At 43.2% G+C, this 26,992-nt stretch overlaps 1 protein-coding gene across 1 annotated transcript in view; it reads right to left on the bottom strand.

Annotated features, from left to right (window-relative positions):
* LOC118215101 (NACHT, LRR and PYD domains-containing protein 3-like) overlaps nt 1-26,992 on the bottom strand; it is a 102,273-nt gene that overhangs the window by 40,850 nt on the left and 34,431 nt on the right. The window contains exon 5 of the mRNA XM_035395538.1: nt 18,268-18,385. Within this exon, the coding sequence (XP_035251429.1) occupies nt 18,268-18,385 (118 nt within the window). The remainder of the gene's footprint in view (nt 1-18,267; nt 18,386-26,992) is intronic.

Here is a 26,992-nt window from a genome sequence, read left to right as displayed (position 1 = left end):
AAGTTCTCTGCACATTTATTTTCAAGTAGTGCCATATTTCAATTTTAAGAAAAACCTTCAATTTCTTTAAAGGCCAACATGTGATTAAGGCCTACACCCCTCGCCCCCTCGCTGTTTGGAAAGAGCCTAATTAGACACCTACCTTCCCATTAATACTCACTCTGTGCAGTCCAGTGCATTGGCCTCAAGATACACAACTGACCGCCTCAGATATTCTGTCATGGTTCTGACATCAAGCACACACATCTTTGAAACTCATTTCAAAAGGTGAAAAGGGAAACATGTTCGTGCAGTGCACACAATGTGTGTGTTTTTGCATTTGTTTTTACTTTTTTATTTTCAGAATATAAGTTACATATTTTTCCATCTGCTGCCATATCTGGATATCTAGTATTTACATTTTTGCCCATGAAAAACGCCATAAGAAAGTTCAAACTCGCACAAGGACAGGATGGCTGGCTTTGTTTAGAAAGAAAAAAAGTAAATTATTGTTTTATTAATTTCAATGTGAATATTTTGTCAGTAAAAGGTATTTATTTAAACAATGATAATCTATTTCTTGATTGCCTTTTGCCAAATCACAAACTATTGAAAACCTGAAACATTCCAAAGGAACAGATGTTCAAAATTTGCATTATAGTCATAGCATAATGGACCATTATTACTTACAAATGCAACACATGTAAACTGCAACCCATGATGGCTCAGTGTCTGCCAAATGACTACATTGCAAATTGTACATGAAATCTTTCCAGTTCCAGCATATGAAGAACACAGTAAGTCTGGTAATCATTCGGTATATTTCCATTTGATTTGGCTTGTATTGGTTTGGTTTACATTAATTGACATTGTTTACTATTCTTCTCTACATACATAACTTTGTTAACACATAAACTAGCAAGTCTGAAAACTGTTTAACAGTTATGACAAGGAAAATTATGTAAACATTACATCATCCAGACTGTTCACAAAAAAAGAATGGCATTACCTTTCTCTTCTATTTTTTAAAATTTGCACAGGATGATTATTTTTGGTGCCCGCAAAATATACATATTTGGTGTCTGTAATGAACTGAAATACTCATGGAGGCTTTTAACAGAACCCACACCAGTGGAACTGATAATAAAAGGTATTTAAATCCAATTAAGACCATACTGAGAACAATCCTGTATGCAATTAAATCCAACTAAGATCGTACTGAGAACAGTCTTTTAGGTAATTAAATCCAATAGCTTTCCATTTAATGATTGGATAAAGCAGAAAAGACCAGCCCTGACCTCTGCAACATTACTGAACTGCATAATTACTGCATTAATGCCATGTCTAGCCGCAGACCTACTGCCCGTAAGCGGCTGCATCTGAAGATCCCACAGCACTCTGCAGGAGCGAGTTCATGTAACAGAGCCTGCTCAAAGCAGAGAAGGCGGGAAAAAGCCTGGCAGGCTGCTTTTCAGCCACTCAGAGAACAAGCAGAAACCTGGTGGAGATTCGTTTCTGGGAGATAAGGGGATGAGTCCTCCTCCCCTTCATCCGGAGTTCCCTCATCGCCGTCGTTCCCCCGCCGTATTTTGGGCGTTCTCTGCTTGTGGCGGCCGGCCCTGTCAGTGGCGTCTCTTCAGTGTGGAGGAGCCCCGCCCACGTGCACCCACTCGGAGCTCAGACAGGCACTGGTGTTGTTACAGATTCAGCAGGCCCGTCTCCCAACCTCGGCCCTCAGCTGGCTTTTCAGCAGCAAGGAGAAACTAAAAAAATAACATCTTTGCGGTTTTGCTTAGAGTAGCATGTAAGGATATTTCTCCTCCTCCCATTCTGCTTTTCCATCTCTTCACCTCTCTGTCTCATTACATCTCCAGTTCTCTATCTCCTTGTTAGGGGGCTTGTAGGTAGGAGTTGGGGAGGTGGGGCACGCAAGGGGTTGCCATGGTGAAAGTTGCCGTGGACGCCCGGGGGGAACAGCGCGGCGGTTCCGCTCCGCAGGGAGTTAGAAGAACTCTGCGCCACCGTCAGGACTCCCCTCTCTGTGGAAGAGCGGAGAAACGGCCCGTTAGCCAGGGTGCGACCCAACAGTGACGCCTGTAAGACCACCCTCCGGGCTGGAGCACCAACAGCTGCCTCTCAGCTTTGACTCAGATCTCCCATCCTGATGTATTTCTAAGGGTAATACTGTGGGGTTTAAAAGGCCACTTTACTGGTTAAACATGTTGGCAAATCAAACTGTTATTTTAGTTTTTTATGCTTTTTCCCCCAGTTGAGAAAGCCGAAATGTATTCGTCTCAGCTCACTGCCACAGTGGATTCAGCAGAGCGCAGACGAGCATGTGCCCCCCCTCCTCTGAAGCACGTGGTGCCAGCCCCCGCTTCTTATCACACTGCAGCTCAACAGGCGGACCGCGGGCTCCTGATCGACCAGCGGAGGGCGCTAGTGCACAACGAGGCACATAATCCTGGCTGAATGAAACCTCCCATTCGTGCTAAACTTTGGGCTTTGGGTTAAACTTTGAGTTTAACTTTAGCCTGCTTGCTAACGGTATCTGCAGTCACTGACCGAGTCATCAGAGCAAGTGTAACGTTAGCTAGTGAAGGAGTGCGGCACCAAAATGAGGCACTCAAATCTGTGTTGAGATTCGGTCCAGTAAGTACTGAGCGTATTGGAACCGGTGTTATAGTGGTACCACGTTTCAGTACCCAATGAATCCAGTGTGTGGATAGGCTCTACAGTCTGGTATCTGTTAAGGCTGTGTTCCAGTGTGCGGATGGGCCCCATGGTCTGGTATCTATTTACGTCCTATTCCAGTGTGTTGATGGGCCCCATTGTATGGTATCTGTTAAGGCTCTGTTCCAGTGTGCGGATGGGCCCCATGGTCTGGTATCTATTTACGTCCTATTCCAGTGTGTTGATGGGCCCCATTATATGGTATCTGTTAAGGCTTTGTTCCAGTGTGTGGATGGGCCCCATGGTCTGGTATCTGTTAAGGCTCTGTTCCAGTGTGTAGATGGGCCCCATGGTGTGTTATCTGTTAAGGAACTCTTCCTGTGTGTGGATGGGTCCTGCATTCTGGTATCGAATCTGGATCATGTCAGTACAGAGATGGGAGGCTTCAGCTGGCTGGGATTAAAGCATCTGATTGTTCGCCACTGACCTCTGCTGGTCGACCGGGGCCCTGCAAGTTTTAACCTGGCACATGTTCCTCTGGATCATGCCTGTTTAGAGCCCCGCTTGTAACCTGCAGTGTGATGAGAAGCATCTGCCTGTCATGGTGAGGTTTGGAGAAAAGCAAACGCTGGTCTGCGCTCTCCTGAACGGACAATGTGATTGTGAGGGTTAGGATTAGGTCACAGTGGAGGACAACAAGGGAAAATTATTTAAAACTCTGTAGAAAAAGAGGACTTCAACCCGCACTAATATAAGCACCGGGTTACAATGGGTCCGTCAGTTCGAAAAGGTAAGACTGGCTGTGAAAAGCAGAACCTGCACGCCGTCTCATGTCTGAGGTAGGGCACCCGGCCTCTCTTTTCACTTCTGTTTTGCACTTGAGCACTTTTTGGAACTGATGCAATTATGCAAATGAAAAGAGTATTTTTTGGGATGTCAGCTTGATAGTCCAGTTTCCCTATTTAAATATACAGAGGCCAAACTGCACACTCACAGAAGTTCAGGAAAAGTGCAGTAAAAAGAATATGTTTAAAATGAAAAACAACATCCATACATTTTCTCCATTGCAAATTTTATGTGTATTGTTTATTGAAAGTACTACTGCTGAGCTTTCAGTCAAAGATCTTTGTCAGAGCAAGAGTCTTATTTCCCTGTTTAAAAAGAAAAAAAAGTTACTATGGATCAGAGCATCCAATTTCTTCATTCCTCATTTCTGAGATCAGCACCTCCTACTCTGAGATCAGCACCTCCTACTCTTATATCAGCACCTCCTACTCTGATATCAGCACCTCCTACTCTGAGATCAGCACCTCCTACTCTGCGATCAACACCTCTTACTTTGAGATCAGCACATCCGCACTTCCTACTCTGATATCAGCACCTCCTACTCTACGATCAACACCTCCTACTCTGAGATCAGCACCTCCTACTCTACGATCAACACCTCCTACTTTGAGATCAGCACATCTGCACTTCCTACTTTGAGATCAGCACCTCCTACTCTGAAATCCGCACCTCCTACTCTGCGATCAGCACCTCCTACTTTGAAATCCGCACCTCCAACTCTGAGATCAGTACCTCCTACTTTGAGATCAGCACCTCCTACTTTGAGATCAGCACCTCCTACTCTGAAATCCGCACCTCCTACTCTGCGATCAGCACCTCCTACTTTGAAATCCGCACCTCCAACTCTGAGATCAGTACCTCCTACGCTGAGATCAGCCCCTCCTACTCTGAGATCAGCACCTCCAACTTTGAGATCAGCACCTCCTACTCTGAGATCAGCACCTCCTCCATTGAGATCAGCACCTCCTACTTTGAGATAAGCACCTCCTACTTTGAAATCCGCACCTCCAACTCTGAGATCAGCACTTCCTACTCTCAGATCAGCACCTCCTACTCTGAGATCAGCGTTTCCTACTCTGAGATCTGCACCTCCTACTCTGAGATCAGCGTTTCCTACTCTGAGATCAGCACCTCCTATTCTGAGATCTGCATCTCCTGCTCTGAGATCAGCACTTCCTATTCTGAGATCCGCATCTCCTGCTCTGAGATCAGCACCTCCTCTTCTGAGATCAGCACCTCATAATCTGACCCTAATCTTGGATCAGTTCAGCCTTTTAAGGCATAATGCACAGGGTCAGGATAAGGACAGGCCAAAGCTAATCCTAGATCAGCACTCAGATGCTTCATGAATATGGGCCCTGGCCTCACCTCTTGTGATACTGTTCCTTCTCGTGCGGGAGCTCCACTCCAGTCTGGTTGTAGTCCTGGGAATCTGCATGGGTCCGGCTCAGGTACTTTCCGGCTTCGTGTTCCGATGGGGTGTCCTGGTCCGGCTGGCCCTCCGAGAGGTTGCTGTCATCCTCCACCTTCAGGAACTTTCCATAGCTCTCCTCAAGCCGGGAGCCCTCGTTGTAGAAGAGGAGGGTACGAGAGCGACCTGCAGTGACAAAACATCATCAACAGGGGGAGTTAAATGCAGCTCAGTCATTTTCATTTCCGCATGTAAAAAACTCTAAATGTGAATGACATTGGAATGGACTCTCATTCTTAGCGACGATAGCTGCATTAGGCTACTGGGGGGAATGTACATCAATAATGTTGAATTTATTGGACAGAGAACCTTAATACCTTAAAACCTTTTTTTAATCTGAAAAAGTTCAACCATTATGACCAACACAGTCTTGGACACAAATGGAACCTCTAGGGAAATACGAAGCAGGAATATATCCCAAAAGCTTCAATTGATTATCACAACACTTCCTGTGTTAGTTCAGTCATACACTCTGAGGCTGCCCACTTTGTACAGTTTCACTATAATATACTGTTGGCAAAGGGCTCTATTGGCTTCTCTATAATGAATTTGATTGTTTAAACAACATGGCTGGGGGTGAACGCCTTTGCATTCCACTGTACACTTCCTACACTTACTGCCTTTCTTGGGATTAACATCCCCCTCTAGGGAACTACTACACCCAACTCTCACTCTGGATAAACACGACTGCTAATGGCCACAGCAGTAAATTATAGTAGTGCTCAAACCCATGCCAATCCCTACAGTCCATGTGCCCTATAACTATAATCAAACCATGCCAATCCCTACAGTCCATGTGCCTATAACTGTAATCAAACCATGCCAACCCCCTCAGTCCATGTGCCTATAACTATAATCAAACCATGCCAATCCCTACAGTCCATGTACCTATAACTATAATCAAACCATGCCAACCCCTTCAGTCCATGTACCTATAACTATAATCAAACCATGCCATTCCCTACAGTCCATGTACCTATAAATGTAATCAAATTGATGGAGTTATATCTTGCCTTGCAGGTGGCACAGAGAATTATGCCAAATGGATATATGTAAATACATATTTCAAACACATGAATATGAAAAATGGTCCAGGGCCTGATTCAGCCAGACACACAGGGCCTGATTCAGCCAGACACGCAGGGCCTGATTCAGCCAGACATGCAGCACCTGATTCAGCCAGGCACGCAGCACCTGATTCAGCCAAACAAGCAGGGCCTGATTCAGCCAGACACGCAGGGCCTGATTCAGCCAGACATGTAGGGTCTGATTCAGCCAGACAGGCAGGGTCTGATTCAGCCAGACATGTAGGGTCTGATTCAGCCAGACAGGCAGGGTCTGATTCAGACAGACAGGCAGGGCCTGATTCAGCCAGACATGTAGGGTCTGATTCAGCCAGACACGCAGGGCCTGATTCAGCCAGACATGCAGGGCCTGATTCAGCCAGACAGGCAGGGCCTGATTCAGCCAGACACATGCCAATGGGCCCACTGTTGGAGACAGAATGCAGGCCCTGTGGGCTGTGAGCCGTGAAGCACAGACGCACTTTGAGTGGCGGTGTAGACTTCAGCCGACAGGAGTGAGGAGGATTTCACTGTGTGGGTCACAGAGGAGAACTCGGGCAGACAGGGCATAATGGAGCCCAGCACCAGCAAGAAACACAGTGTCACCACCTGGCAGGGATGAACATATACAGGGAGATTCAGGCTGAAGGCATATTACAGGACAGCCTATAGATGGCACTGTTCCCATGGCCACAGTACGCAGTACACAGTCACAGCATGTCCTCATGCTGACTGCCAAGTAAAATGGAAATAATGAGCCCACTAATATTTTATTTCACATCTGAGTTTGATGAGTTGGCCCTGTATCAAAAGTTTTAGATGTGACTTTTTGCAAATGTATATGTGTGATATGTGTGTGTATATGTGAGAGAGAGAGGATGTGCATCAGTGTGTGGGTGTGTGTATGCGGGTATTTGCACATGTATACAGAGAGGATGTGCATCAGTGTGTGTATGTGTGTTTGCAAGTCTGTCTCATTGCACACAGCAGAAAGCTCTGGATGGCTGCTTACCATCAGACAGGTACCAGTCTGAATGGAGGCCATCTTACACAACTGAGGCACCTTCCCAGCCACCAGAACCTGGAGCTTCTGAAGCTGCTGGAGCAGAGACCTGTGAACCAGCAGGATGGACAGACGGGCACGCGTCACACAAACCGCCAACCCTACCTGCATTCTGCCAGTGCCCGCCCCCCAGCCAATGCCCGCCCACCAGTCAATGTCCACCCCTCCAGTCAATTTCCGCCCCACCAGTAAATGCCCCCCTCCCCAATCAATGCCCACCCCTCCAGTCAATTCCCACCCCTCCAGTCAATGCCCGCCCCACCAGTAAATGCCCCCCCCATTCAATGCCCACCCAGCAGTCAATGCCCGCCCCCCAGCCAATGCCCGCCCACCAGCCAATGTCCACCCTTCCAGTCAATGTCCACCCCTCCAGTCAATTCCCGCCCCACCAGTAAATGCCCCCCCCCATTCAATGCCCACCCAGCAGTCAATGCTCATGCCTCAGTCAATGCCCGCCCCCAAGTCAATGTCCACCCCTCCAGCCAATGCCCGCCCCCCCAATCAATGCCCACCCACCAGCCAATGCCCGCCACCCAAGTCAATGTCCACCCCTCCAGTCAATACCCGCCCCCCCAATTAATTCCCCCCCACCAGCCAATGCCCACCCCCCAGTCAATGCCCACCCACCAGCCGATGCCCGCCCCCCAGTCAATACTCACCCCCCAGTCAATGCCCGCCCCCAGTCAATGCCCGCCCCCCAGCCAATGCCCGTCCCCCAGTCCATGCCCACCCCCCAGTCCACACATCGATCTGCAGACAGATGCTGAACTACCATATTAACAAGTGAGTCCTATTATCACTAGACAGTTTAGATGGAAGTCCCCATCTAGGAATAATGTCTCTCAGCAATGACAGTAGCCTGTTTACAAGGACAACATTCAACCCATTTGGAGAACATATCTACAACAACAAGATAATATTTGTAACTTTGGCATGGAGTTAATTCAATAAAATCCATCATTAAATGAACAAAGGGTCCTTCTGGTCCTTCAGGTGAGCAGATTACTGTCCCTCTTCCAACATTGTTGGTGAGACGTATAATGTATTTTTCACGTAAATTTTGTGCATAAGTCAAAAATCTGGGAGCATAATAATAACGGTTCATGTAGTCAATCCATCCCCCTTTTTTGACACATGATGGGAGGAATGTGACAGTTACGCCAGAAAGGGAAAAGCTGACCTTGGCAGAGCGGGGCGCTGTTGTGAATCAGTACATAAACCAGAAGGAGTCTTTGAGCAATGGTAGGCCCACGTCCAGATTTCACAGGGGTCCGCAGAGGACTAGAAAACCTGTATATCCTGTACTGAGAAAAGGTTAAGATCATTTACAGGCGCCAAGGACATTACCAACACAGGGGAGGATTAAGAAGTTAGGATCAGCACGAGCATTACCTAGGGAAACGAAATCAGTGGAGGAGGTGTGAGCCTGACATTTGTAATCAAAGAGGGTTTCAGAAGGGCTGAGAGCAGGTTTCAGACTAACTCGTGAGCGATGAGTTTTCCTGTGGAAGTAAGAAAATTACACTGCTGCCTAAGAGTCATGACACTCCAAAATAATGACACACACCTAAAGGGTCGCCAGAATCAGTGTATACAGTGAGGGATTTTCCTTCTGCCATAAGGCAAGCTCAGGAGGGAGCAAAGAGTTCCACAGCCTGTGCGGAGAGGTGAGAGGATAAATGAGCGCTCTCTGTTGTGGAGAAATAAATAAATACAGGATAGGAAACAAGGGGGATCCCGTGGTGGGATCGCAATGAGCTAAAAAAAAGGATCAAGTCAGAATTAGGCAAGGGCACATCAGAAAGGTGAAGATGGGGCTTAGTGTAAGCATCAATCAGAGCCTCACAGGAATGAGGTTCACCATCGTCAGCTGTGGGGAGCAGAGTGGCAGGGTTAAGGACAGAACAACGTTTCAAAGTGGCTTGAGGCACATTAGTCAAAACATTGCTGTAATGTAAGGTGCGTGCGGGGGTGAGATGTGCAGTTTGTGCCTGCAGAAGAATCGAGTGCACTGCATGCGATACATGAACAGTCAGAGGGGAAAAGGCTACGAGGCTAACGCAAGCTAAGTGCCTCAGTTGCAGCAGCAATAATTTCAGCTGATACCAGTGACACATGCAAACCACTTACTCCCTCAGTGGCTTCTTTACAAGAGGGCTATCCCAAGCCTTCTCGAATGCTGGATCTCTGCCTGTGTCAGAATGTAATGCCATACAATGCAACCTAGTTGGTTTATGTGAGAAGCGGTTCCCATGCTCACATGAGTATGTATGTGTGCTGTGTGATCTTCTTCAACCTCCGCCTTTTCCTATGTGTGACATGGCTCTGGCCCCCCAGGTTGTGTCACCATGACATCTTGGGGTGATGGCGTTGACCATTGTCCAGATTCTAGTTTATTCGGGCAGTTTCTCGCAATGTGTCCTGGTCGGTGGCACTCTGATAAGGTACAATAGTCATTATGTAACAGTCATTCATAGTCATGAACACGTTAAGTCCAGTTCACACAGTAAGCATAGGCTGGGTCAGAAAGTTATGGTGAGTCATAACACTCATAACAGATCACTGCGTTTGGGGTACCCTGTCGTCTCTGCCCTCCATTTTGACTTTTCCCTCTTCCTCTTTGTCCCTGATTTGCCCCGCTCTGATAGTACATTATTTGTGTACTTTGCAGGTCCTTGCTTTTCTTTTCACCCTTTTGTGCTTCTTGCCCTTCAGCATGTAAATCATTAGTCCAGAGATGTTCCAGCATTCCCCCTTCCTATCCAATGCAAGTGGACATGGCCGTTTTTCGTAGATAAATAAACCTCCCACCAAGCTATTCTTCAGATGATGTTCATAAGCTTGGTTGTCGGGTCACATGCCGGAATATTTCTGGAAACAGTCAGTCATGCAACTTCTGTTATTCGCGCAGGATTCAGTGTGCCTCTTTTTCTTTGTTCTTTCTGAGTCCAATGAAGAAGCTAGTGTATAGTGCACACTCACTATGGAAGCATGTTGCAGGCAAAATTCAAATGAACATGCAATATGTAAAATGTCTGTGTAATTCTACATTAGAATTTAAATTTTCCCCCCATATACGCACTTGCCCTTCTTTAGCACCAATGAGGGTGCACAAATACTGTAAATCTACGTTGCTGGTATTTTCAGCTTTTATCATTGCTTTTTAAATTCTCCCTTAACCTTACACACACTGTTTAACTTGCCATACATTAATGTAGCTGAGTGATGAAATAGAAACAGGAATATTAAAAAATATACATTCAATGTCAATTTTATTACCCGCCTCCAAATCAAAAATTAAGATTGCTCATGATATTGTCTCTTGTCTTTGTTTCAGACCAATACTGCACTCTGCAGGAGTTTTCAGATCATCTTCTAAATTTCACAGATGAAGTCCAAATGAAGGCTATTCCCCTGAGTACCTCTCAAGCAAGTGTCATGATTGGTGAGTTTTCTGTACATAAGGCCGCTCCAGAAGGATATAGATTAGAAGGTTGATAAACGTTTATACCGTAATACCTGTTCTATTAGGTGCTTTTAAAAACTGTACTTAAAATTAAGGTGATGTAGGCTTTGTAATACACATTTGCCATATTTATCATATCTATCTCTTCCAAATACTCTTATTAATATTGTTGGTTACCCTAAAAAAAAATATCCTTCGATCTATATGTGTGTCATCACCTTCTCCTTTTCCTTCCTCCCTCCCTAAGGTTTTCCATGCACAAGTATTTTTTTTAATTGTTCTTATTATTTTAATTTTCATGATGAGTCTTGAGAGTGTCTATATCATCTGGAATACTGACAGAACACTTTTACTGGACTCAGAAATGCTGCCTGTCAGAAATACAAGACCAGCAGTATTACAAGTAATACAGGTTGAAGCATGTGAAAAGTAAGTGGCCCTTGATACTGCTCTAATGTTTTTGACGGCTATTCTATTTTAAAAGGAATAAATAATCATTAATTAATCACATGGTTTCCCTTTTTAATTTGCAAAATACAATATATTTAACTTTGAGAGTCTGCATACCTCTGACATACACAGGAGGAATAATAGCTTGGAACGGTGTTCAAATTTAACACAAGTGAACCTGAAATGTCCACGTCTTGTGAATATGTCAGAGCCTTTAGTGTGCTGTCATTGGGCACATTGGGTTGTATGAGAGAGACAGAGTGAGGTCTGATGACAGTGGCAGTGTAAGACAGGAAGGAAGAGCAGCAGCAGGGTCAGAGAGCCACGCTGAAGGGCAGGACAGGGCCTCAACATCAGGGCCTAGTGGCTCCTCAGCCAGTCACTGCCCATCAGCAGAGCCGGCCATTGAAGGTGTCTCCATCCGAGCCTCATCACACAGCAGCACCATTCTCTGCATTCTTTTGCACATTTTCAGAGCCAAACCAATGACAGGTGGTGTCATGAGTTTCATCTTCTCCCTGATTTCAGCATAAAGCAGTCTCTTTGATGAAATGTGTTTTCATTGTTAATATTTGTTGATGTTTTCAGAAAGGAAGACAGGGCCGGAGCTGAAAACAGCAGCCCGGATGTATAAGAGACATGTTATAAAGAATGCTGAGGACAAGCCAGAGCTAGTTGTTACACTAGATCTAAACAGTGATGAGAAGGATTGTGAACATGAAATGTTCTTTTATAAATGGCAATATATTGACTGGACAAGGACAAGTCCCTTCACCAAAAGTCTTAAGGGTAGGTAACAATAAAACAATCAGTATTGCAGTAAAATTTGACTCTCTCTCTCTTCAGCCATAGCCTGATGCTGAATCTCTTTCCTTTATGTTTGCTTACTGTACTCTAAACTGGAAATGCTGCAATAGAGGAAAGAGCAACACCATACTTCTCACTGCTAATGGAAAAGCTGAACTTTAGATTTGACCTTGACCTTGGTGAGTCACTGTAACTCCCACAGAATTAAATAAACAGATTCGTAAACTAACGTGTCTAGAGAAGATGCAAAGATGTTCAATGAAAAGATAACAATGACAATTTCTTAGTCCTCTGGTGAGTTTTCAAATTATATCTGTTTGTAATATTTTCACAAATTGCTTTGTGTGTTTTATAAGACATGCATACATTTTTTAATGGTTTTAAAATGAATCAGCCAAGCATTTTGTGATGGCATTTATTACACTGATGGTGGAAAACACTGTTTAATTGGCTATTTTCTTAAACTACTGGTAACCTGTTTGTTCATAAATGGCACGTACCGTAATTGTGCTCTTTGATAAATCTGCACTCCCATGTATTTGATCACATGTATATAACAAGTAGTGTCTTGTAAGCTCACATGGGCTGGGCACCCTAAAAGGGTGTAAGACACTGAAATAAGATAAACAAATAAACAAAACCCAGTTCAAAGAAAATCATATAAAACGTGATGTTCAAAGAATTACTGTGCTGCAACCCTGTGTTGTATGTTAGGAACTGTAAAATTATGTTGAACAATGTCAAACTGACATGGTGAAATGTTTTGGCTTCAAGCTAGTGATGAATACCATTCCACAGCCGCCAGCAGGTAGACTGGAAAAACATTTTACCCATGACCGCTTATGATGGCATTTTCTTGTGTCATAAACCCTCTCCGGGGGCAACACGGTGGTCCAGTGGGTAGCACTGTCACCTCACAACAAGAAGGTCCTGGGTTTGAATCCGGCCTGGGACTTTTTTTTCTGTAGAGTTTGCATGTTCTCCTCGTGTCCACGTGGATTTCCTCCCACAGTCCAAAAACATGCAGGTAGGCTAAATGAAGACTCGAAGGTATGAGTATGTGAGTGAATGGTTTGTGGGCCCATTTATTATCAAACAGGTTTCCAGTAGTTTAAGAAAATAGCCAATGAAACAGCATGTTTTCCACTGTCAGTATTGTTAATACCTTCCTTGCCTTTGGTCATGTTCCCTCCAATTTTAAGATGGCTCGTGTTACCCCATTCCTCAAGAAACCCACCTCAGACCCCTCTGATGTAATGAACTATTGACCTGTATCACTTCTACATTTTTTGTCCAAACCCCTTAAGCGAGCAGTGCTTAAACAACTAACCTCTTTTCTCCATCAAAACAACCCACTAGACCCTCTCCATTCTGGCTTCCGATCCAGGCACTCAACAGAGACTGCGCTCCTGGCTGTGATGGAGGCACTCGCTACTGCAAGAGCCTCAGGCCTCTCTTCTGTCCTGATCCTACTAGAACTTTTTATACAGTCAACCAAAACAACTCCTCTCCACCTTGGCTGAGATGGGCATTTCTGGGACCACCCTATCTCACCTGGATGGGGTCTGCCTCTGCTTCTCCTTATTACAGGAGTACCACAGTGATCTGTACTGGCTCCTCTGCTGTTCTCCATTTACACCAAATCTCTTAGTTCAGTTATTAATTCACATGGCTTCTCCTATCACTGATATGCAGACAACACGCAACTCTTCTTCTCTCCCCCCCCTTCTCTCCCTCAATGTATTGAGTTGTGGTTACACTACAGTAACAGAAGCAAGCATTCATCAGACACTACACTACACTAACTTTTCTTATAATGGATTTTATTTCACTACTGCAGATGAATGCCATTGCTTCAACTGTGCAGATTTTAGCCCCATGCTCATATTGAGCACAAACATTACCCCATACAGAATATGAAATAAGTACTACTGTGTCACAGGAGTTCAATACATCACACAATAATAAATCATAACACCAACACATCTGATATTTTTTTATAATTCAGATTTAATCATTGAAGATTTTTTTCTGAAAATACAGAAAATTAATGCAACAGATTAAAAAAAAACAAAAAACACTCCTGACCCAATAAATAAGGAAACTGAACTCATCATTGTTTACAGAAAATAAATAAGTACACTGCAGTGATCATTCTGCATTCTCCCTATCAGCTGCATTTGCCCACAGAAATCTGCACATTGGAACTCTTGTGAAAATGAATGAAAGCAACTGTAAAAACTAGTAAAATGCACATTTAAGTGGAGGAGTTTGCCACTGGCTTCTTTTATACAAAGATGCAGATACATGAGACAGAATTATTACTTCAAAAACATTTTACTCTGCCATCTTTTGCCATTATTTATACACTTATGTTATATGAATGTTTTAATAATCAAAAGTACATAAACACACCTTGAACATTTGAAATATAAATGTATTAAAATGTAAAAAAATAAAGTTATATTTAAATAGCGAGTGCTTAACCTGAACCTGCTAAAAGATCATACTCTTTTGTACAGGGTTTAAGCTGTACTGAGGTTAATATTGGGCACAGCTGAAATTGCAGTGGTAAGGCATTGGTCAAGGAAGGTTGCAAGTGTGTTGACGTGTGTGCATGTGTGTGATTGGGTGAGAGTGTGTTTCTGTGTGTGTGCATGCGTACGTTTGTGGGAGTGACTGTTGATGTGAACATGTGTGTGAGTGCGTGAGTATGCGTGTGTGTGTGTATGCCCGGGTTGCGTGTGTGAATGGGTAAGAGAATGTGTGTGTGTGTGTGTGTGTGTGTGTGTGCACGCATGTATGTGTGTGTGCATGTGTGAGAGTATGATTGAGTGCATGAGTATGTGTGCACACTGGTGCGTGTGTGTATGGGTAAGAGAAAGTGTGTGTGCGTGCGTTTGTGTGAATGTGTGTGAGACTGTGTATTTGAGTGTGTGCGCGTACAAGAGAATGAGTGTATGCATGTGTATGTGCTTGTGTGTGAGAGTGCCTTTGTGAATGTGTGTGTTTATACATGTGTGTGTGTGTGTATGTATGGGTATGAGAATGTTTGTGTACACGTGTATATGGTGTGTGCACGCATGTAAGTGTATGCATGTGTGTGCATGTGTGAGTGCATGAGTATGTGTGTGTGTGTGCGTATAGGTAATAGAATGTGTGTGTATACATGTGTGTGTGTGCGTATGGGAATGAGAATGTGTGTGTGTTGACACATGTTTGTGTTTGTGCGTGAGTGCATGAGTGTGTGTGTGTGTGTGTGCGCATGCGTTTGCGAATGTGTGTGTCTGTATATTGTATGTGAGTGTGTAGGTGAGAGAAAGAGTGTGTGTGTGTGCATATGGGTATGAGCGTGTGTATGTTTCCGCGTGTGTGTGTGCGTGAGATAGTGTGTGTCCGTGTGTAGGTGTGTGTGAGTGACTGGGTGTGAGAGAGTGTGCGTGTGTAGGTGTGTGAGTGCGTGTGCATGAGTAAACATGAGTGTGTGTATTTGTGAGTACGTGTGCATGACTGAGAGAGAAAGGGTGTGTGTGAGAGTATGTATGTGTGTGATGGAGTGTATGTGAGAGAGAGGGTGTGTGTGTGTGTGACTGAGTGTGCGAGAGTGTGTGTAGGTATGTGAGTGCGTGTGTGTGGGTCTAGGTGCCTATGAGTGTGTGTGTATATATATATATATATATATATATATATATATATGTGAGTGTGTGATTGAGTGTGTGTGTGTATGTGTATATGAGTGTGTGTGTATATAAGTGTGTGTGTGTATATGAGTGTGTGTGTATATATGTGAGTGTGTGTGTGCGTGTGTGTGTAGGTGTGGGTGTGTGAGGGTCTAGGTGTATATGAGTGTTTGTGTTTATATATGTGTGTGAGTGTGTGATTGAGTGTGTGTGTATGTGTAATATGAGTGTGTGTATATATATGTGTGTGTGTGTGTGTGTGCATGCGTTCGAGTGTGTATGCTGTTGTTTGTATTTCAATGTTGTATCACAATGTTGTTTGTATTTCACTGTTGTTTGTATTCCTATTCCTGTTTGTGTGTGTACGCTTTGGCAATAAGTACAAATGTATTTCATGCCAATAAAGCATTTTGAATTTGAAATCTGAATTTGTATGCGCACATGTGTGTGTGTCTCTACTCCAGTTAGCAGAGGGACACTGAGGAGTGTGTGTGTTGACACGTGTTTGTGTCTCTGCACGCATGTATGTGTGTGTGCGTGAGTGCATGGATTGTGTGTGTGTGCGTGCGTTTGTGTGAATGTGTGTGGATGTGAGTGTGTGTGTGAGAGAGAGAGTGTGTGTGTGTGAGTGACTGAGCATGAGAGAGAGATAGAGTGTGTGTGTGTGCACACGGTTATGAGCGTGTGTACGTATGCATGCATGTGTGTGTGAGAGTGAGAGTGCACTGGTGAATGTGTGTGTTTGTGTGTGCGAGAGATTGTGTGTGTCCGTGTGTAGGTGTGTATGTGCATGTGTGTGATTGGGGGTGTGAGTGATTTGGTGTGAGAAAGTGTGTATGTGTGTGTAAGTGTGTGAGTGTGTGAGCCCGAGTGTGTGTGTGCATAGGTGTGTGAGTGCGTGTGCATGAGTGTACATCAGCGTGTGTATTTGTGAGTGCGTGTACATGAGTGTGAGAGAGAAAGGGTGTGTGTGAGAGTATGTGTGTGTGGATGTGTGTGTGTAGGTGTGGGTGTGTGTGTCTATGTGTATCTGAGTGTGTGTGTGTGAGTTTGTGTGTATGTGTATCTGAGTGTGCTGAGTGTGTGTGGTGTGTGTGTGTGTGAGTGGGTATGTGAATGTGGTGTGTGTGTGTGTGTACGTGAGTGTGTGTGTGTGTGTGCGTGCATGCATGCGAGTGTGTATGCGCACGTGTGTGTGTGTATGCGTGTGTGTGTGTGCATGTGCATGTTTGTGTGCGCACTCGTGCGTGTGTGTGTGTGCATGTTTGTGTGTGCGCACGTGTGTGTGTGTGTGTGTGTGAATGTGTGTGTGTGAATGTGTGGGTGTCTCTACTCCAGTTAGCAGAGGGACACTGAGGATTTACACACTCTAAATCCAGCACAGAGGGGTGTGTGTGGAGTGAAGTGTGTGTGGAATCTGTGCAGGAGGGTCAGTGTGTCAGAGTCAGAGACGCTGTAGAAGGACAGAGTGCCGGCCGGACGGTCCACACACACTCCTACCCTGTACACACACACTCCTCTACCAACATCATCACACACTCCTGCTCTGCGGTAGGGGGAGGGGGGGGCAGGTATGTCTGTTTGGTTGTTATTGTGACAGACAGAGTATATGAGTTTATCAAAGTAACTGTATTTAATGCACTTCAGGCTCCAGGAGTTTTTATCCCATCCAAACCCAGAATCAGAATCCAGTCCTTTCCTGCTGATTCCTTTATCTGTCACTGCTATATCAACCCATCCCCTCTCAGACATACTGAACTCAGCCTCCCAGTAACAGCGCTCACACACACTCTCTCTGCACACAACCTGGCGCCAGTGCTCAAATCTCTCAGGATGATCAGGATATGGCTGCTCCCTCCCCGGTGTGTGTGTCACCCTCCTGTTCCCCTCAGACAGAGACAGCCCTCTGTTTGCTGTGTTTGGATCCAGTGTGAGCTGACAGCCGTCTGCACACCAGAGACATTAATGAGATTAATTATCATTATTAATATGCACCTCTTTATGTGTGTGAGAGAGAAAGAGCTGTGATAGTACCTGTGTGTGTGTGTTTGTGTACATGTGTGTTTCTGTTTGTGTGTTTATGTGTGTAAGAGAGAAATCTCTCTCACTCACACACACACATGCACAGCAGAGTGTGTATCTATGGGAAGTGTTCTGTGTCGATACACACTCACATTTCCTGGGTCCTGGTTTGGTCCTGTTCTCTCCTCCATGGTCCACACTGTAAGAACAGCAGAACAGAATTTAGAATTTTAACCATCCTTTATTTCCACTCTCAACACACCAATGACATCACATAAATAAAAACAAAGACACAATAAAACACAAAACCACAATCATATGAAAAACACACAAATCTGTCACAAAGGAAACTTATTCCACTCCCTCACCCTATTCCATGTGTAAAAATATCTCCCCTCCCTCCACTGAACATAAAACACCCTTATAACACACACACTCTGAAACACACTCAGGTTCTGCATTGCTTTGTAATACTGAAACTCCACCATCACTGTGTCCCTGATTAAACCCCTAACTACAATAACCACATCTTATTTACTGCAGTGATCCCCTGCAGCACCCTCCACAGGAGATCCCAAACCCTCTTGAGTAATGCTGGTGTGAACAGTGCCCTCCATGCCCCCCCCCCCCCCACTCCGTTTGTGTGTGTGTGTGGGTGTGTGTGTCTGTGTGAGGTGCAGTGCGGAACCTCTCTGTACTTACAGCAGTGTGAGTGTGTCCAGTTTAGCAGCAGACAGCGCTCTCACTCCTGAGTCTCCTGGGTGATTGTATCTCAAGTCCAGCTCTCTCAGGTGTGAGGGGTTTGAACACAGAGCTGAAGCCAGAGAATCACAGCCTCTCTGTGTGACTCTACAGCCTGACAGCCTGAAGGACAAACACACACCTTACACACATTAATATAAACTAACAGGGTTGTGTGTGTTAGACATATAGCAGTGTGTTACTCAACTTACACACATTAATATAAACTAACAGAGCTGTGTGTGTCAAACACATAGTTGTGTGTTACACACCTTACACGCATTAATATAAACTGACAGGGTTGCGTGTGTTAGACACATAGCAGTGTGTTACTCACCTCACACACATTAATATAAACAAAAAGGGCTGAGTGTGTCAAACACAAAGCAGTGTGTTACACACCTTACACACATTAATATAAACTAACAGGGCTGTGAGTATTAGACACATTGCAGTGTGTTACACACCTTACACACATTAATATAAACTAACAGGGCTGCGTGTCAAACACATAGCAGTGTGTTACTCACCTTACACAAAATAATATAAATTAACAGGGCTCTGTGTGTCAAACACAAAGCAATGTGTTACACACCATACACACATTAATATAAACTAACAGAGCTGTGTGTGTCAAACACATAGCAGTGTGTTACACACCTTACACACATTGGGATGGCAGGTATGCCATCCCGCCAAGTTACGCCTTGGCGGGGGTATGCCCCATACCTATACAGCACCGAGAGTTTGGCACTTTTCAGGGTTCCCCATAGAAATAACCACAACAGCCACAGACACTCAGCCCTTAAAAACATTCAATTCTGTACATTCTGACCCCATTTCAACAGACAGATTTCATAAACAACTTCACATGTCCACACAATAAAGTCCCAAACAAAGGGGATTTTGCGTTTTCTCCTTCTTCTTCTCTTTCTTCTTCTTCTTCTTCTTCTTTTCATTCTTCTTCTCATTCTTATTTTTCCTGCCGCCTATCCCACTAATAACATGTCTCCCCATTGGACATTTTACCAACACCTGCCAAATCTTCACCTACACGACCCAATGAAAAACTCGCATACACACGCAAAATACCCATACCTTTTTACTCTGAAACATTTTCAGTACAAACAGCTAGTCCGCCTGTGGCCTAGTGGGTAAGGTTACAGTTTTGGAAACACAGGGTCCGAGGTTGAAGCCCAGATAGGAACGCGTTTCTTTAACCTGCTTTTACCCTCACTAATAGTTGTCTACTACTTCTCAATTATTGCTTTTGCACCATATCTACCCGCCGTTCACCGAACGTAGCCTATACACTGAATTATGACGTACCGTCTGCACGTTCAGTTATTAACCGGCTACAATATTGCAAAGCCATATGGATTCAACGGGAGCTCTTCTGTGCTTACTGACCTGTGTTCTTTAAAACCACGGACAGGGTTGGTAATGATATTTCACGCATTGCATAGCTATGTCATGGTGCTGCACTAACAAAGTCACAGACTGGTAAACCTCCGGTTGAAGGATTGAATACCGCCTCGCCCTCAGGCAGATAATTCCCTCTTTTACACTAAGGTTTTCTTACGCTTTCATATTTTCTTTACCAAAACTCACTCACGGCCACCCATATGCATTTCAAGACGGCAAATGTATTCCTTTTATTAAAAAGTTACACCAGTTCACAGCTGTGCCATTTCTACTAACTACATTTCTTCACTTGGCTACTGTACAAAACCTTCTTATCAGCAAACGCCACATTTCTACATTCATGTTACCTCGCCCTGTTCTCTATCAACCCACATACAAACAATTACTACGTATGTACATTCTGCAACTCCCCATTAAAACATTACATTTAAAAACATGATTCACTCATAATTATGACTCCTAGTACTGAACATGAAAAAAACACAGCAGTGCAATAGATTTCACACGTTACTTAACCCTCCACTTTAACAGCTAGTGCTTTATAGCGACTGTTATATATACCGTTCGATAAGGAATATAAGCTCGCTCATGGTCACTCCATTTACTTCGCACTATACTCCGTGATCATGTCAACCTTCACCTACATGCCCATTCTGCTAAAAACATATTGTTTCAACTACGCAATTTCATAATTTCATCCTAATTTCTCTCACACTGTTGTTATTTTCTCATATGCAAAGCCTGCTGGGACATATGCATCTGCTCCTATTCTCCACTATCATGTTTTCCGGTTCTAGTTTAGCAAAACAGCGAAGAGGATTCCTACCTGCAGATAAGCCTATCAAAATGCCTTACAAACCTTACAGACACTAAAAGTGCATCTCCACGAAATAACAGACAACGGAGCAGGACAGAAGGCTACACAAGTTGCGACCTAGGGAGTTATAATTCTACGGGCTTGCTGATTCTTTTGTCAGTCAAGGCTCGTTGGATGGACGTCAAATCCGTGAGTACATACACTGGCCATATTTCATATGCGTTTCTGATACGTTTTACACTTATACGCCACCGCACTCTTTGTCACAGCCACTGTTTTACATATATAGTAAACCGAAACTGCTAAACAGTACACGCTCATCAGACTGTACAAATTCACACAAGGATAGCCATAATCCACAACTGTTTCTTACAGGGTCACTTCGCATTTCTCACTCTCATAATAAAACGTTTTGCAAAAAGAAATTATATCTCATAAAAAACACGTTTTCAACGTACAAAAATGCCAAGTTACTCAAAAGTATTGATATCAAAATGACGCCAAGTTACGGTACTACAAACAATATAGGCTATCTTGCCTCACCGAAATGACATAAGATGTATTTCAAAGCAATGCTACCCAATATTTCCTCAATTATTTCAAGTCACTTGGCCCTGTGTGTATAAGCATGCAGTACATGGACAGGCTAAACATATGTGTGGATGGCTCTCTCACAGTCAAGATTGATTGAATAGGCGTGTATATGTCCAATTTGTATTGGTATGTACGTATTTCGCTGCCCAGCCTTTCTGTTGCGTGAATGATAGTATGTTTCTTGGTATAAGTGTGCATTCGTAAATGTGAATGTAACATGCTGCGAGGGAAATGTCCCCATGGGAATAAAGAAGTTCTCTATGTATGTATGTACAATATGTATTTTACATGCAGTATTTCTTGTACGTAGCAAATATACAATAACTTGCACATGTACTCAAATTCAGTTCAGAAGCAAGTACAAACATGTTTTCTGGAGAAATATGCTTCCTGTAGTTACTCAGCAGAAATTTTGTACATTAATTTCAATGTGTTCCATGAGACAATTCAAAATATTTGACTCTTTCATCTGACACAAATGCATGATATTGTTAAATGGTAAGGTTACAAAACACAGGGCCAAGTGACTTGAAAGAATTGAGGAAATATCGGGTAGCATTGCTTTGAAATACATCTTATGTCATTTCGGTGAGGCAAGATAGCCTATATTGTTTGTAGTACCGTAACTTGGCGTCATTTTGATATCAATACTTTTGAGTAACTTGGCATTTTTGTACGTTGAAAACGTGTTTTATATGAGATTAATATAAACTAACAGGGCTGTGTGTGTCAAACACATAGCAGTGTGTTACACACCTTACACACATTAATATAAACTAACAGGGCTGTGTGTGTCAAACACATAGCAGTGTGTTACACACCTTACACACATTAATATAAACTAACAGGGATGTGTGTGTTAGACACATAGCAGTGTGTTACACACCTTACACACATTAATATAAACTAACAGGGCTGTGTGTGTCAAACACATAGCAGTGTGTTACACACCTTACACACAATAATATAAACTAACAGGACTGTGTGCGTCAAACACATAGCAGTGCGTTACTCACCTTACAAACATTAATATAAACTAACAGGGTTGTGTGTGTCAAACACATAGCAGTGTGTTACACACCTTAAACACATTAATATAAACTAACAAGGCTGTGTGTGTCAAACACATAGTAGTGTGTTACACACCTTACACACATTAATATAAACTAACAGGGCTGCGTGTGTCAAACACATAGCAGTGTGTTACACACCTTAATATAAACTAACAGAGCTGCGTTTGTCAAACACATAGCAGTGTGTTACACACCTTACACACATTAATATAAACTAACAGGGCTGCGTGTGTCAAACACATAGCAGTGTGTTACACACTTTAAACACATTAATATAAACTAACAGGGCTGTGTGTGTCAAACACATAGTAGTGTGTTACACATCTTACACACATTAATATAAACTAACAGTGCTGCGTGTGTCAAACACATAGCAGTGTGTTACACACCTTAATATAAACTAACAGAGCTGCGTTTGTCAAACACATAGCAGTGTTTTACACATCTTACACACATTAATATAAACTAACAGGGTTGTGTGTGTTAGACACATAGCAGTGTGTTACTCGCCTTACACAAAATAATATAAATTAACAGGGCTGTGTGTCAAACACATAGCAGTGTGTTACACACCTTACACACATTAATATAAACTAACAGAGCTGGTGTGTTAGACATATAGCAGTGTGTTACACACCTTACACACATTAATATAAACTAACAGGGCTGTGAGTATTAGACACATAGCAGGGTGTTACACACCTTACACACATTAATATAAACTAACAGGGCTGTGAGTATTAGACACATAGCAGGGTGTTACACACCTTACACACATTAATATAAAGTAACAGGGCTGCGTGTGTCAAACACATAGCAGTGTGTTACACACCTTACACACATTAATATAAACTAACAGGGCTGTGTGTGTCAAACACATAGCAGTGTGTTACACACCTTACACACATTAATATAAACTAACAGGGCTGTGTGTGTCAAACACAGCAGTGTGTTACACACCTTACAGCACATTAATATAAACTAACAGGCCTGTGTGTGCCAAACACATAGCAGTGTGTTACACACCTAACACACATTAATATAAACTAACAGGGCTGTGTGTGTTAGACACATAGCAGTGTGTTACTCACCTTACACAAATTAATATAAATTAACCATCCAGCACTTATTGTGCTTTGTATCATTGTCTAGATGTTGCTTGTAATGCCTCCTAGTTTGACTTAGCATAGGTTAGGTCAGAGTAACGTTCACTGTGTGAACTGGACTTAACATGTTCATGGCTATGAATGACTGTGCAAAGTATTGTACCTTATCGGACCTGTGTTTTGTAGTTGTTCCAATTACCTTTTGTATGCACTTATTGTACATCACTTTTGATAAAAGCGTCTGGCAAATAAATGTAATGTAACATAATATAAACTAACAGGGCTGTGTGTGTTAAACTAAAATAACATGAATGTGGAATGAGTCATTATCAAACACATTTGAGTTTACACCCCATTACAGTTCAGTAAACAGGACTAATTCATTTTCTTCATTCATTTGTGTAGTCGAATTCTACCAAGAGGAAGAACAGGAACATGCTGTTTCAGTTCTGTGGAGTGTCTGTTTTCACATTAGAAACATTGACATCAGTGTTGTATTTAGTCACATTGTAGCCCTAATTTATTGAAGGGGTTTGTATAGGACGGAGTGTAGCACAGTGGGTAAGGAACTGGGCTTGTAACCGAAAGGTCGCAGGTTCGATTCCCGGGTAAGGACACTGCCGTTGTACCCTTGAGCAAGGTACTTAACCTGCATTGCTTCAGTATATATCCAGCTGTATAAATGGATACAATGTAAAATGCTATGTAAAAAAAAAAACAAAAAAAAAAAGTTGTGTAAGTCGCTCTGGATAAGAGCGTCTGCTAAATGCCTGTAATGTAATGTTTGTGTTTGTACTCACCCCATTCTATACAGTTTACAGTGTGGGTCCTCCAGTCCAGCAGAGAGCGCTCTCACTCCTGAATCCTGCAGCTCGTTGTCTCTGAGCTCCAGATCTCTCAGCTCTGAGTGAGGAGAATGCAGGACTGAGGCCAGAACATCACAGCAGCCCTCTGTGAGACTACACCAACCCAGCCTGTGGAGAGACCACGCACGCACGCACACAAACACACGCACAAATTCTTTGTGACATTGTTCACCTTGACAGTTGATACATATGTACCTATGCATTCCTGAGATGTACACACAAAAACAGGGAGGGGAGTGTGTAAATTAAGTTTATATTAAGTATTCTGACTAATCCACAATAGTCTAAGGCAATTACTGGGCTCTAATATTCCTTTCCATGTGATGAACTTATCTGATTTGCAGACATATTAATTTCATCTGCAAACACAAAAAACAGCATTTTTGTGGTGCACTTTACCTCACCTGACATGTTCTTCAGTTCATAAACATCTATACATTTCAAAGACGCTGAATATTCATCACTATGAATAGATAAATATAACTGGTAATGTACTCGTATAACCCATTAGCTAAATACATTACTGTCATCATGACAATATTTTCTTCCTAATCTTGTAACCATCAAGTTATCAAACAATTTAAGTTTAACAAAATATAGTCTGTTAGGGTTTTTGACATTAATTTTAAAATATTCAGCAAGGTGAAATGAAACCGCATTCAATACAAAATTGCGCTCTTCCTTATTTACCTCTCGCCAAAGTAACGTGACGGTAACCATGACAACGCTGTTAAAAACGTGGCCGTTAGGAGGGTCGGTTGGTTACCATGGCGATGCCAGCTCGCTCTGAGCTGTTTACTGTTACCTCAGCTAGTTCATTCTTTGAAAATACAGAACTACAGTTACATAACACAATTATTTGATAATAACTATTAACACTTTGCAAATATCATTTGTTTACCATTTACATCAAACAACATGACCCTCAAGTTGACACTTGTTGCCGTTGTTCTAAGTTCAGCTTTCGCGTTGACTCACAGGCACGAGTTAGCTAGCTAGCCAGCCCAACCTACCTTAACGTTACTTCATGACCCAACCTAGCTAGCGGAGCCAGTGAGGAACTAAGCAGCTAACTGTCACAGACAACTTAAATATATACACCAGTATATAAAATAACATGAAGGTTTTATCTAACCAGTCATGATATTATTGGTCAGACCTGCGATATTGTACCTGCTAACAGCTGAAGCAGTGCCGGAGCCGTGTACGAGCTGTGCTACAGTTCTTCTGGCACGATTTTACAGCAATGCAACTACGGCATCAACTGGAATTACACTGCATCACCATCTAGTGGCTGTATGAGAACAGCACAACTGATTACTGCCACTAACTTTTATTGCTGGTAGGCGCTAGATTTTTAAAAATGTGGTGTCTTTTGAAACTTCCACACATTGCACCTATGTTCTGTATGTCTTTATCCATCCATTCATTTTATTTTCGCACGCTTTTGCGAATATAATAAGTTAATGATTGCGTTACATTTAATTATTATTGTAACAATGATAATAATAATGAAAATAAAAGCCTGATGTATTAGGTCATTTTTTTCTTTTAAAACCCCTTATGAACATGTTTGGTAGCCCTTGTGGAGTAATATAAACTGCACAAAAAATGTTATAAGTGGGGGCATTTGAAGATTATTACAATACTTATCTAAGAAATACTCCTGTAAATGATCTTATTCTTTAGATGATAGGAGCTAGAGCCAGAATATTGATCTCTGAATCAGACTATTCCACACAGCATGACTGCTTACAAAGGTATAATATCCAGGCTATGACTTGGGACTGGAACCACAGAAAAGTGACTAAGCTAAACAATGTAACACTGCATCTAAACAGCAGCTCACATGTTGTTCAGATGGACACTCTCCCACCAAGATGTACACACATACCATGCCGGTGAGTTAATGCCCGGCTTTACCAGCAGAATAAAATACCATTTTATTCACAATCCTTTCAGAAACACCACAATCCTGAAAATTAAACATCCTGCTGGACTGAACTCTGACAGTTCTATAGATGTAATTCTGATCCAAATGTCCCCTTTTCTTTTACTGTAAGTTCTCTGAATTGGGGCAATGGGCTCATTTACCTTTTCTATGATCTTTTCTCTGGGCTTAACCCTCCCATCCCATACTAGACGTGCAGCTGCCACCTTTCAGAGTGGACAGTGAGTTAGTTTTCAGCGCTGTAGGATGTTTGGCCACCACCAAAAGTAAAGACAACACACATTTTTCATGTGTGGACAGTGAATTTGCTCATTTCCTTTTAGTTTTCTGTGGCAAACTTCCCACAGCACTGCAAGCTAACACACAGCTAAAGGCAGATTCACTGTAGAAACAGGAAGTAATGCACATGCTCATATATATGTATTGTGGTGTGGGCCTCTGGAGCCCCGCCCCTCCCTGCCATCAGCCGCCACTCAGCTCCACTTCGCCTGTGTCTCACCGGCCCAGCCTGCCGCCCCATGGACAGCGCCGAGTTTCAGCATCTCCACTCCGCACTCAGACCTGGACCTGAGATACAGTCAGGCCACCGGCAGCATACCAGTACTTTTTCCACACCACTTTCCCCTTTGCCTGAGTAGCTGCTGGCCCTATATAGGCCTCATGGTCTCATTCCAGGGGTGTACTGGCTTTCCCCTCACTGAGTGACTAACAGAGTCCCTGATGCCCGTTTTTTTTTTTTTTGTGGCAGACTCGGACGTGCCCCTCCTTGTGGCCTGAATTTTGGACCCACCTGCACTTCCCTAGCACTTTTGCTTTCCCCAACATTTGAGTAGCCTGATCTTGCTTTGTGTTTCACTTTTCCCCTGTCTTCATTCATTGTGATATTGTGACTGTCACA

This window comes from Anguilla anguilla, chromosome 16, assembly GCF_013347855.1.
Source record: "Anguilla anguilla isolate fAngAng1 chromosome 16, fAngAng1.pri, whole genome shotgun sequence".
NCBI lineage: Eukaryota > Metazoa > Chordata > Actinopteri > Anguilliformes > Anguillidae > Anguilla > Anguilla anguilla.
The sequence above is the reverse complement of the archived record's forward strand: the minus strand, read 5'-3'. Positions and strand labels throughout refer to the sequence as shown.